We start from the raw sequence: 13240 nt of genomic DNA, 5'->3' as shown, positions 1-13240 counted from the left end.
CCTAAAAATACTGAACAATATATTGCACTTCATATAAATGACTGAAAAAATTTAACACAGCTCCAAGCCCAGCAGGTGGCACACTCTCTTTTTTATCTGCAACTGGCTTTAAATTTTTTCATCTCCATGCAGATTTGAATTTCACTGCATGCAAATTTGCTATCCAGAAAAAGCAGCATTAATCAAAATTTTAATCAGCACATATTGTATGAGCACTTGCTTTTTCTCAGTATTTTTTCCTCTATGCAGATTTTACTTGTCAGAAGAAACAGATAGGTATCTTGTAGGAAGTAGGAAGTTCAGGAAAGATGACTTCAGTTGCAAAAAAAGTATTTACAGTTACAGTATAAAGATTTGGGTCTTCAGTGTACAACTGCATGTAGTTATGCTTTATCCTGCAACAAGGATAAATTCAGTTTTGTTTTCTAAAACATTTTTGGCTTTCGTTTGTTGCTGCACTTGTTTTAGGAAGCTTTGCTTTCTGTGAACATAATTATTCCTGTTTTATTCTGTAAAAGGTGCTTATAGCAACTTAGATTTGCTTGCTCTTCTATGACTAATATCTCTGTAAAACCAGCTTTTTACTGACAGAACTCACCAATTTTATAGGGGACTTTTAGGATATTTCAGTGAATTGAGCTCCAAACCCGACATTTCAGAATTATAGAGGATTTTTAATAATGTAAAAAATATTTTTACCCACAGCTGTGCATAGCCTGCTAGGACTTTAAAACAGATTGTGTTTTCTTATTGCCCTTTCTGCTTTTGTGCATGTCTGTGGAATTGGTTAATACAGCATTACAGCAACATATCTAGAAGATGAATCACACCCTGCCCCACTTATTTATCTATTTATTTATTTAAGGCAAAGAAAACTGTGGATTTCCAAACCAGTAACACAGCAATGCTGCAATGGGGAACACGCAGGCTTGTAAGCACCCACTTTACCTCCCAGTCCTCTAGTCAGATAAAGGTTTTAAACCTTGGGCACAGCCCAACACTTCTATTGATTGACTTTTCACAGACAAAGAGTAAACATTTTTGAATTATTAATACACTTGAAAATAATGTTTTTAGCGTCTCTTCTCATACGTTGTTCTGTTTCTTTTTTTCTCTCTTCTACTTTATCTTGCTTTCTTTATAATTAAGTTCTTTCATGAGTCACACAACGTGTGGCTTTAGGGAAGAGAGCTTGAGAATAAAAAATATTATGCAGACTTGCAGCTTTTCACATTGATTGACATATCTAATATTACATAAATTAATTCTCTTATTCCTGTGTTTCAAGGTCAGTGCAGCAACTGCACGCTCTAAGTGCTATGAAAGCTTTCATATTAGCACTCCTTCTGGCTCAAACTACTCATCCTTCATTGTTAAGTTCTCTTTACACTTAGAGTATTTGTTATTTTTGCAAAGATGATAGAAGTGGCAATACTTAGCTAGAAGTAATCGTCCGTAGTGTTTGCAGAGCAGATGACTTAACAGTTGCAATTTGGTGAACTAAAATCATCAAGGAAGTTGCAACTTCAAGTAACCTGCATGTTAACACCTGTTTGTTTGAACTGTATGTGAAGGCAGGAAACCTATTTGTATATACATATCTATTTAAAAAAAAAATCATTTTGTTGATTTTCCTGTGAAGGAGTTGTACATCCTTTTCCCTTGTACTCATAAAAATATAATATTTTTTTAGTTAATAAATAAATAAATCAGTTGTGCCACATTGAAGTGTTTGTATTATACAACTTTTAAGTCATTAAATCAAGTACCCTACAATTAGCAAATTTATTAGATGTTGGAAAAGTAGGTGGAGCAGGAAGAGCTAAAAACATGACATTTCAACACTGAGTAATTCTTTGCAACATTCAGGTGACATCACAGTTTAGGCACGTTGAAGATTCAAGAACATGTCACTGGCTACTAAGAGCAATTAATTGTAAAACAGCTTGTTCTCCACTACTAAAAAATTCCCTCCAAAATAAGATTATAGATAAAGTATGTTAATATATGACAAAAAGCACATCAAGCCATTCCAGCAGCATAAGTTTTCAGGGTCCTACACAAACTCTGTCTTCCACTAGAAGAGTCTATAGACCACAGGCCTATTTCAAGACAGTCTCATACAAAAACCAAATGAGTATTAATTTTTAATTCCTTACGAAGTATTTAAAAAGTTTTTAATTAAAAATATTTCTACGAGCTTTTAATTACTTAAACATGTTCTTTATCACACCAAGAACAAACATGCAAAAGAAAAGCCACTGCGAACACTGAAATACCACAGCCTAAGTAGTCTGTCCTCAAAAATCTGCTCTTACCTTTCTCCCAGCTTTCCACTTGACCCAAAAAGGAGGGCAGCCATCATTTTATGGCTGTTGATTAGACTAACAAGTTCCATCTGGTACATCTTTGTGTTACCTGAAGATGCACCTAGGGAGCTTTTGCCCCTAGTCACTTAAGCTATGCAGGGAGGAACACAATGGTGCCTGCAAGCCTTGTCTGGCTTACAAATCTCAACAGAGACTGCAGCCCTTTTGTAGCAGAGCTGCTTCTGAACGTAGGATGACCTGACAATGCAGGGGGCTGACGCCTATGTCACTGAGCCCATTTTCTAATTTGGTTGTCTCAAATAATTCAAAAGTATGGCTTACCAGCATATGTATCTACAATAACTCTCAGGTAACTAAGCTGTGTTGCTGCACACTTGGGATTCAGAGACCTACTTGGCTGTAAGTAATTTATTTAAAAATGCCAACACCACCACAACCTAAACCTGTCAATTAAACAGAGCATTGTCTTGCTCTTGTTAGTGCTTCTGTGTCGTTAACTTTCTTGAGCATCAGCAGAGTTTGCTGTGCAAGGGGACTTGGGACCGCTACTTCTATTGGCACTCTTTGGTAGTAATAAGAGGGGTTAAACGAGACCTTTCAGATAATAATGAAAAGGAATTACTTCTCCTAACCAGTAACCTCGTACAGCCACGTCGTCCTCCTTTTCTTCCATTCTTTTACCTGTTGCTGAAGAGTTTACAGTTTGGCCTTAGGAACTGTGGCACTATCAGTGTTCTACTGGCCCAGAGGCTGGAAAATAAGCTCACAGTTGGATGCTGGAATAGGCAAGAGCTGGCATGCTGGTCTGGATTTTCCCTTTCCCAGTAACTTCTTGCAACACCTGACTTTGAGTCATCTCACCTCAGAGGCAGGTGCAGAACCCCAAATGAAGGGTTCAGTGTTGTATTAGGTGCCTGGGATCTAAAAATATCCCAAACCTTTTCCCTTCAGGAGCCACCACCAACTGGATTGGTTGTGGCCAGAAGTGTCAAAACCAGCAGGTGTGTAATGACTCAACCTGTTGTTGCAGTGCTTCCAGAGTCACACCTGCCCACTTGGAAAGAATTATCGGGACTTCTTCTGTTTTGCTTGAAACAGTCATGGGAGAGCTGATAGTGCTGAGCACTGTTAGTAATTTCCTAACCAAGAGGCTGTTTTCAGCAATGAGAAGGCTTAAGCTTAATGGCTTTCTCAATATGCATGAATTTAGGCTTGCAACATCTGTCTGGAGGTGGCTGAACTGCCAGGGTATGGGTTACTGAGCATGGCACATAAGGCAGTGGCAGCACCCTTCAGTACCCTTCCCCTTGCAGCTGCAAGCCATGCATCGGGTTGAACTGGGAGAGGCCAGTGTGGTCTGTGCTTCTGGGGGTGTATTTCTGAAAACCTGCTATTCATATTGTGCTGTTGATTCAGGTGTCTGGTGGCGTTTTAGGAAAAGCCTTGAGCAGCCCAGGAGGAGTGCAGAAGGGTGCGGGCAGACGGGCAGGAGGAGCTAGAACTTGGGCTAGCTGTGCTGCCTGCCTTGGCACACACGGGTCTCAGCTCCAGGGAGCCTGCTGTTAGGCTGCCAAACGGGAAGCTTGATGTGCGTTCAGTGCTCGTTTTCACATTGTTGTGATAAGGTGGTTTGAAAAAATACCCTGCACTCTGACGAAGCTAGGAGAGTCCTCTGAGATAACACCACCAAATAAAACCTATGTAGTGCTGCATCTCGTAGTAGTGGTGTGTTTATAAACAGCGTCAAAACAGAGAACTGGTTAATAAAGTTTACAAGCCCTTCTCAAACACCCTTATTTTTTTGAGCTTTCACATTGAGAAGAAATGTGCTCTGAAAACACCCTTGCTCTGAAACAGTTTTGGCAGTCCTTTGTGTCATCAAACATCTCATCTACCCCTACTTGACTTTGATCACCACTCTAGGTTTGTCTTATTCTTTTCAAAAAGTATGTAAAGTATCTTTGCTGTTCTTCAAGTCTGCTTCTTATCCTTTGCTACCTTTATTGGCTTCCTCCAGTCTGTGAATTTCACATGCCTGTTCTTCTCCAGCCAAAGGCTTTGCTTTGTTGTCGGACCTTAACATTTGGTTTGCTGAGAGGCAGGATGGGCATCAAAATGCAGTGGCCCACTTCTGCTGGGAGCCCAACAACCGCATGATCCTTTGGCTATGGCCAAATGTTGCCTGAGAGAGGAGTGCTGGTTCACCTGAGGTGACACTGTGCCTGGGGGCCTACCAGCCATTCAGGTCCATGGGCAGGCCCCTTCCAGAGCTTGGGCCAATATCCTGGTCTTGCCCGATTTACTTGCAGAGAGGTGTAGCCCGAGTGCTGGGTGCTTTCTGAAAGGTGCCTTAAAAAGGAAAGGACCAAATCCTGGTGGCTTCTGGAAATAAATCCATCCCTGATTCAGTTCCCGCAGTAAATAACTTTCAGAGAGTTTAAAGCCAAACTATTCCACCCACAGGACCTGCTGTGTTTTAAATCACGTGATTGAAAACTTTTGAGGGGAACTGCTGTTCTATACAACCGTATATTTGAACATAGGAAGACTTATCTCAGAAAGTGAGGGTCTGGGGGATGCCGTGTAGCGTACCTGCTCCAGGGATTGCGGTTCTCTGGCAAGCCCTGTTGCATCTTAATTCTTCATACCACTGTGATTTTTCTAAAATGCTATTAATTATCATGATTTTTTCCTCAGAATTCATAACTGAGGGATAGAATTGGCCATGGGAAGAGACAGGGGGAAGAGGAACAGAAGGAACAGATTCAGGAGACAAAACATGGTGCTGCTGGGCAGCAGGTCTCTCTAGGAATGGAAGTCACTGGTGTACATTCAAAGGATTTAAGCATCCAAGAATTTAAGTGGGTACTTAATGTGTTTAATCTAATAAACTTAATTTAAATTTAATATCAACAAGTTGTGAAGACAAATTTCGTGCCAGAAGATTAATTCAAAGACAGCTGCTTTCAGAGTGAGCAAATAAAGTTAATTAAATGCTCAGAGAAATCAGATACACCAAACAACTAGTAGGTAACAAATTTCTTAAGGATTTGGCACCTTGCAGAGGAAAATGAAGAACTGTTATCATGAGTTACTCAGGCTGCTGGCTGAGAATTAACTTCCTGGGACAAGGGGCAGGAATTTTTGGGTTGCTTCTTTAACCAAGGATTTTGTGTGAGGCAGGAAAATACCCCAGCCTTTACAGACACTGAGAAACTTATACATCAGCCAGTATTTTTAGAAGTTAAAAACTCACATGTAATTTAAAAAAAGCAGAAAAAAGGCTTTGGGAAAATATACAAGCTATTAAACAAGAAGTAGGTTTTGCTCTGATTTGTTCTTTACATCTAGCCCTTGGTCAAAAATTTTGCTAGAAACAATTATTATTAGTTTCCAGAAACATTAGGCTTTGCATGAGGGACTCGTATTGCTTCTTTTAATACTTAGACGCTAACCTCGTTTCATTTATCTGAGGTCATTTTTAAATGACAAGCGATATTAAGACTTGACACAAGAAAAAATATTATTTACTGGCATAGAAAGACCTCCCCAATATCTTTTTATAATCTTTTAGGCCTTGCCACACCTATGCATTTGTACAAGAAAGACCTAACGTATGGGGAAGTTGCTGGGAACCAAAATCCCATTTACCTCGTAGGTCACCAGTACAGATGTGTAGTTGTCCTTACTCATATTTCTGTGCAATAAGGTAATGGAGGTGACAGCACAGAACCCCTGTCAAATACCTACAGCAGTGGGTCAGCAACATGATGCTGGAGCTACCCGGTTTGCACCAGATGAGGGGGTATCCTCTATTTTAAATACATGAATCCTGAAAAATACGATTTGTTTTTAAGTTGCAGAATGATGCTGCAGTTTTCACAGCAGCAGTCCCAATGCCTGCTGTCTTTAGGAGCAGTAGGATTTATTTTCTTTGCAAGCAATCAAGCCAAAGGTCTGCAAAGGTGCCTATTGATTCTCCTGGGAGTTACCGATTTCACTGCTTTGGTCACCCACTTTCAGTGCCTCAGAGGGGCTGCGTAACATACAACGTGGAGCTGTGCTGCCGTCTGTGCTCGTTGCAGTGTTGTAACAGGGAGAGGCAAAGCCAAACCATTTGCCATGGCTCAGGTGGTGGCACAGCATTCCTCTTTTTATGATACCTCTCTTCAGACAGCCTGACACCTGATCTTTTAAAGAAAACTGGAAAAAGAAAAGATAGCGTGGTCCTCTGCGGTGCCTTTCTTCATACCATACGCTCTTCTTACTCATGCTAGCTTCAGCAAGTGCAGGGACACAGCTGCCCAAACGGGTCAGATCCTGGGAACCAGCTAAATGTCACCAGGTCCCCAGTGGGTCCAGTACAAGTCCTGTCAAGCCTGAACCTACTGCTGGATTACCGTGGTGGCTAAGGGAGTTTTGGCCACACAGGAGGCAGCGAGAGGAGTCAGGGTTCATGTAACAGCGCTGGGTGGTTTTATGGTGACCCTGTTTCTACCAGAGTCATTCTTGTAAGGCCACACGCACTGACTTTTTGGCCCAGTTCTGTGGGTAATGTATTGCAGTCCTGCTGTTCCTGGTGGTATAGATTTTGGAGTAACCAGTAACAGATCTCTGTTCACGCTTCACTTTCTGATTTGCTATTATGCGAATGGCATATGCTCTTTGCTCTCACCTAAATAAAAACTTAATGTGGAGACTCAGGTGCACTGGGAATAGAAACCGCAACAGTGGCACACAGTAAGTAAATTCTTTGCTTCCAGATTGCTTAACCCCCCAAAACAACAACTTTCTTTAAACTAATCCCCCTTTTTTCCATAATCTGTGCTAAGGTAGAAAATTATGCTGCTTTCTTCGTTCTTGAAAAAGAAATTCAGATATAACCAGGAGGCCCTTCAAATTTAATAACAAGCATTAGAGGCAGACAAAGAAATACTAAACATTAGGTGCATTCAGGTAAGTGATCTTTCTCTCGTCAAAGAGCTACAGGACTTTAAGAATACATTTAGCTTGCATTTATGGCTTTCAGTAGCAATTACTCAGGGTTGCTTAGTTTCAACCTGAAAAAAACTAGAACAGGTTTTTTAGTAGCTGTGAGAGATACAAAATGAATCCTACTTTTGTGGAAAATAAGCCAATCTGACAATGTCAGAATCACATCGCTGCAAATAACAAGCATGTTATCAGCTTCATGCGTGGATGTAAGTGTACAATGTAAAAAGAGATTCAGTCTGCAAGATTTCCGCTTTCATCATTAGTGGTATTAGCAAGAACCTTCATTCTTTAAGGTAATATTTTTTCTCTTAGGAGATTCTTGGGAGCTCCTGCTCTATCTATGAAAAAAGCCCTTCCCTGTAGCGGGGCAAGAATTTATTCTATGCCGTATATTCTTTCAAGGGTATGAAATGACCCGTTGGGAAGTAGATTACTGGGGATGAGCATTTCACACCCCACTAGTAACATCTTCAACACGCAGTGTTCAGATCACGTTACAGGCATTGTGCTCTGCTTTCCACCCACACGGGACTTCTAGCAGCAATACGTAAAAGAATTGATACCACTTTGTTTGTGTAATGAAACATGCCTCCTTCATTTTGGGGGGTTATAAAGAAATACTGTGATTCAAATGGAAGTTCTGTGAATAAAGTTCCTGTTCTCTCTCCTCCTTGCTGAAAGCCATGGTACAGAGCATTTCTTTGTAAGAAGACGTTTTTGGTAGAAATATTATTATTAAAATTATAGTTACACATCTGCTAATCACGGTTCAGCATTCCTGAATTAGAAAATAACAAGAAATGAAGCAAGATGACAGTAATAGCTGATCTTTGTAAAATTCTTTGGAAAACTAAAAAAAAATAAACATGCTGACAACTTAAACTGCAAATGTCCTTGTGACCTGTTACGTCTGATTTACAAAGCAGTTGTACAACATTCCCAGAATTAAAGGGGAAAATGGCTATTATTTCACTAGACTGATAAACATCTGTGTCATGCTGATGTATGTAGGTCCAAGATGAGTTGATCGGAATCTTTTTTCAGTACTTTGACATTAATGTATGTCTGAAGACGGTATAAATTGATTACGGAGTATGTCAGCCTGTATCTAATGACTACAGTTTGATAGCAACTCCCAATATGTTAAAATAAGAAGAAAGATTAAATTAAAAAGTTATTAACTTAAAATAAATTAAGTTAAAAAGAGAGAGTGATTGAGAGGGAGAGAAGACACATGCTAGTCTGACACGGGGGTCTTACTGCATTCGTATTTGCTATGCTTTTGTATTTTATAGTCCATTAACATTATGCAGCGGACACTGCAGAAATACGGAAGCTACGAAAAATTTGAACAGGCCACTGGAGGCAGCTTGCTGACCAAAAGTCGCATCTGGAATCACGTCAGGAAATATATGGTGAAAGAAGGCTGTCTTGGTGAGGTAAGTTGTACACTGGATCAGGAAGGAAACATTTGCCTGTATCTTAGAAATTACACATGGATGGACTTGAGAGACCACTCGGGAGACCTTTCCTCCGTAACAACGATATTCCTTACATGACATTTTTCTCATGGTTGTGCCTAGTTTAATTTTTGAACAAGTTGAAATGATGCAAATTCCTTGTGAATGCTTCAGCCATCTCTCTGAATGTGTTTCCTGATTCATAGATGCTTGTTCTGAAATTCACCTCTTTTGGGAGTACCCCAAACCGACACCCTTCCTTCCCTCCTTTTTTCAGCTACTTGGAGACTAGCGCATTTCCATTTATTCATCAGTTCTGCCATCTGTTCTCTTGTATCAAATTATTTACACCAAAGGAAAGAGTTAAGAAAAGGCCAAGAAAAATAAGCAGCAGCCCAAGAGACTGATTTATAAGAAACAACACAAATTAAAGTGACATAAGTGAATAAAAATGTCTGAAAGAGGTTGGCTTGTTGAGTTGGTTCAAATGCTGTTTTTTCCTGACTTTAACCGTCTAATCTTTTAGAGCCCTGTGCAAAAGTGTGATTTCCTATATGCAGGATTTTAAAAGTCCAGTTTGACTGAATTACATAGAATTGCTTGCAAGAGTCAGATGAAATTGAATGTATAAAAATAGATTTATTCCAAATGAAAACACTAGCTGACACAGTCCAAGACTTGGATGAGATCACTGGCAGTGAGCAAGAAGAGTCTGGAATGGGAGATCAAGACATGAAAATTAGTTTCCCAGAAACTGTGTTTAATTAGTAAACATCATATTATTAGAAGAAACCATTAAACTCATCACACCTTTTTGGAAGACTGTAATTTAACACTGGTACCAGACTTTATCTGTGTTTCTGAGAGTGAGGTTATAAAACTGCAGTTTGGGGCAAGCAGAAAATAATTGTATTTTTGGCCTCAGCCATGCTTTTATCTCCCTTTGTGTTTGTTTTTGTCTTGGTTTATCTTCATGGAAGCAGGATCCTAGACCCTCATCAAATATCTCATGTCCTTCTTAATGAAATGCTTTCTCTGCAAAAATAGGGTTAATACATCATGCTTAGTATGGTCTAAAATACTGTAAAAATACTGTCTCCTGTTGGCGAGATGTTAAAGCTAAGTGGCACCTTTGCTTTAAATCTAAATGCTTTGGGATTTACCTATCTTTCCAGCATCTTAAGTAGGAGTTTTATAGGACTGATTGTTTGCTGTTGAACTTGAAGCTGAATGATAGGTTTTGAATACAGGGGAATGTCACGTTCTTGCCTTTGATCCTTTTTCGTTAACTTTGATATTAAAAAAACCCCCTATGTCTCTTGTAGGTACTCTCCCTTGTGCTCTTCTGTTTCTTTAGCCATTACACGAAGAGGGAAAAGTGCTTAATCTTCAACGAAGAGTTTCCCTTTTCCCTCCCAGGCACTTGTTTAAAAAGTCTTTTTGAACTCAAATAACAAAATATATCAATATGCATTAATTTCCTTTTCTGGCAACTTTTGTTTTGATGACCAGTTTTCCAAGAGAAAACAGGAAAACTAGAACTACATTCCTGGTTAAACCCAAACAAAACAATATCAATATTCTAATAGTATTTCAAGTCTGCATCATGTATCAGGAAACAAACTACACAGTGCTTCCCCCTGTCATTCATGTGGCTTTAGAATTGCAACTAAAAATGTTTCAGACAGTTAAGTGTATAGATACCTAGTCAGTTTATGTGTGCTTATCTATATTTTTCAGTTCTCAGTAATAGTAAGATAATTAGACACAGTTCAAAAAATGGAATTTTCTCGAATTTACTCTGCATAAGATTGCTCCCTGCCCCCCAGATCTAGTCGGTGTTACCATATAAATTTTTTTCTGTCTCATGTCTGTCTATCTTAACCCTCCTGCTGGGTCCCACTGAAGTCTGAGGTTTTGTCAGCAGCACAGGGGTCTAGGGTAGCTCCGTGGAGTCAGAAGTGTCTCTCATAGGTGATTGCGGGTAGCAAGGAAGAGCTGTGAAGGGCAAGGCACCAAAGAGAAATGAAATAAATCATGAAAGGGCCAAAGCAAAAAGTAGGAACAGGAGTGAGAAGAGAGCTCTTTGCTATCTGAACTCTCTCATCTTCAGATTGTGGTCCATCTCACGGAGGACCTGCTATCTCGAGCCTCAATGACAGTGGTGAATGGCCGCCCCACTCTCACTATCAATATCTCCACTGCGCGAGAGCACTGGCTGGAAGGGATGCTGAGACATGAAATTGGTATGAGCATGACATCAGTTCTTCAGGCACAGGGGAGTACTTGCATGCGTTCTTATTTATTTTGCAATGACGGGCCAGGCGCTGTACATACACGGAAGGAGGAAGCGTTCCTGTCTAAAGAACCTGTGCTGTAGGTGTGCTAAAGGGAAGGAGAAACATATTTATCACTGCAGCATGCAGTAAAAGGATTCCAAGGGTTCATGTACATTAGCATTTTAGGTCAGATCAGGAGCGAGCTTTTGAAGTGAGTCTACAGCTGCTTCCACTTGCTGCACTGAGATTCACATGCCAAAGGAATCTTGGAGCAGGCAAAGTATAATCCTTTCAGATGATGCTAGCCCAGAGGCTGTGCTCCAGGGCGTACTTTCTGTGTTGTCACTGCTCAGGGACATTTTGCTCATGAGAGCAATTCAGAGCTAGTCTGGAGTAAAAAATAGGGAAATAAAAATAGGGCAACTGTTCAGCCTCAGCACCAACCATTTCACTTTGCAAATCTGCTTCTGTTATGCTGCACTGCTTGCAAATGTAGCATGCTTTAGGTATGAAGAATTTACCCGGCAAATCCTAAACTGTTGTAAGGTTGCCTTTATTTTGCATTAACACGGTTGGCCCAGCCCTGTGGAAAATTTCTAAAACTTTTCAGTGAATCCGTTTTAATGAAGTACATTAAAACTGGTTAAACTTGGCTAATGCCTGAAATTCAACTGAAGAATAAGCCCTGCAGTTGTCTCGAACCACTGTTACTCACATTGTAAAGGCACATAGCCTCTTCCAAGGCAGCAGCAGGGCTGTTTAATCACCTTCAAGAGGCAACATTTCTGCCCCCTTTGGTTCTCCTTCCTTCTGTTTGCTGCAATGCCTAGCCTATGCTAGAGACATTCAGCATGTAAGACACGCTTGAAAATTCCTTTCCATGGATTTGGGAACTCCAGTCCTGCTGACATTTGTATTCCGTAGGCATTTTTGGGAGTCCTACTTGCAGTCAGCAGGTGAACAGTTGTACCATACATCTACCTCTGACAAAGTTCTCTGTTGTAGACAAGGCTAGAGCTGGCACTTTTCCCAGTGCTCAATTCTATCTGTTCAGAGTTCTGAAATGTGCATCTCCTTCCATATTTTGTAAATTTTTTTCAGTCATTAGATGCTACTGTTCTAAGTCTCATATTCCTTTCTTTTCAGGAACTCATTATTTTCGGGGTTTTAACAACAACAGCCAGCCTTGGTGCAACTGGAACGGACGTAGAAAACATGGGTTAAAACCAATCAACCCTACAGAAGAGGGGCTAGCGAGCATTCACAGTGTCCTGTTCCGCAAAGACCCTTTTCTTTGGAGAGCTGCCCTGCTCTACTACACAGTGTATCAGGCTAGCCAAATGTCCTTCAGTCAGCTTTTCCAGGACGTGGGGAAATTTGTCAAGGACCCCAATACTAGGTGGGATTACTGCGTACGAGCCAAGAGAGGGTGGACTGACACATCACAACCAGGTGGGTTCCCTGCATGTCTTCTCTATTTTTGTACTTCAGAGAGGTTTTCAGAACATGCACAGAGCCCCTTCGTCATTTCACACAGTAAAACCTTTGCAAAAGGGAGAAATGGGATTGCGCTTTCTGAAATGAGGCAGCAGGATTTCTGCTATCGAAAAGAAGGCTGAAAATGCACATCTGTGAGACTTTCAAACGGAATCCGTAATGGAGGGGTTTTTTGGAAGTGGGAATGTAAATTGCAAAGCCATAAAAATGTTCATACTCAGTTGCACCTTCTTTCACGTTTATTACAAAAGGTGTAATGCTGCTGTGGATATTCAGAGATGCCATCTTCTGTGTTTGATTTCTTTGGCTAGTGGGTTTAGCCTCTTAGTTAGTTTTTGGGAAGGTTTTCAAAGTCTGGGATATAAATACCCAGTTTTTTAAAATAGAATTGTTCTGCTCATAATGGCTTCTGAGAATATGCCTTGAACAAACCCTGACAGAGTCCAGCGTATCTTGATTCCTTTTAGGCTGCTTCAATAAGGATCAGGTGTACTTGGATGGCATCCTCCGAATCCTGAGATACAGGGAGTCCATTGATTTCCATCTTCTGACAGCCCTGGGGAAGGTGAGTGGTCTCATTCTTACCAAAGGGTACAGTTTTATCGTTTCAGCAAGCCTGCCTGTAAAGAGCTATGAGTCATTGCGCTCTGGTTTACTTTGATCTAGACCTCTGTTCTGT

General features: G+C 40.5%; 1 protein-coding gene across 1 annotated transcript in view; it reads left to right on the top strand.

The window, feature by feature from the left end:
* MATCAP2 (microtubule associated tyrosine carboxypeptidase 2) overlaps positions 1-13240 on the top strand; it is a 40748-nt gene that overhangs the window by 19146 nt on the left and 8362 nt on the right. Inside the window, exons 3-6 of the mRNA XM_080383331.1 lie at positions 8621-8764; positions 10899-11031; positions 12211-12516; positions 13029-13126. Of these exons, the coding sequence (XP_080239457.1) occupies positions 8621-8764; positions 10899-11031; positions 12211-12516; positions 13029-13126 (681 nt within the window). The remainder of the gene's footprint in view (positions 1-8620; positions 8765-10898; positions 11032-12210; positions 12517-13028; positions 13127-13240) is intronic.

The sequence above is a fragment of the Falco punctatus genome (genome assembly GCF_963210335.1).
Source record: "Falco punctatus genome assembly, chromosome: 4".
Classification (NCBI taxonomy): Eukaryota; Metazoa; Chordata; class Aves; order Falconiformes; family Falconidae; genus Falco; species Falco punctatus.
This window is presented reverse-complemented; position numbering and strand designations above follow the sequence as displayed.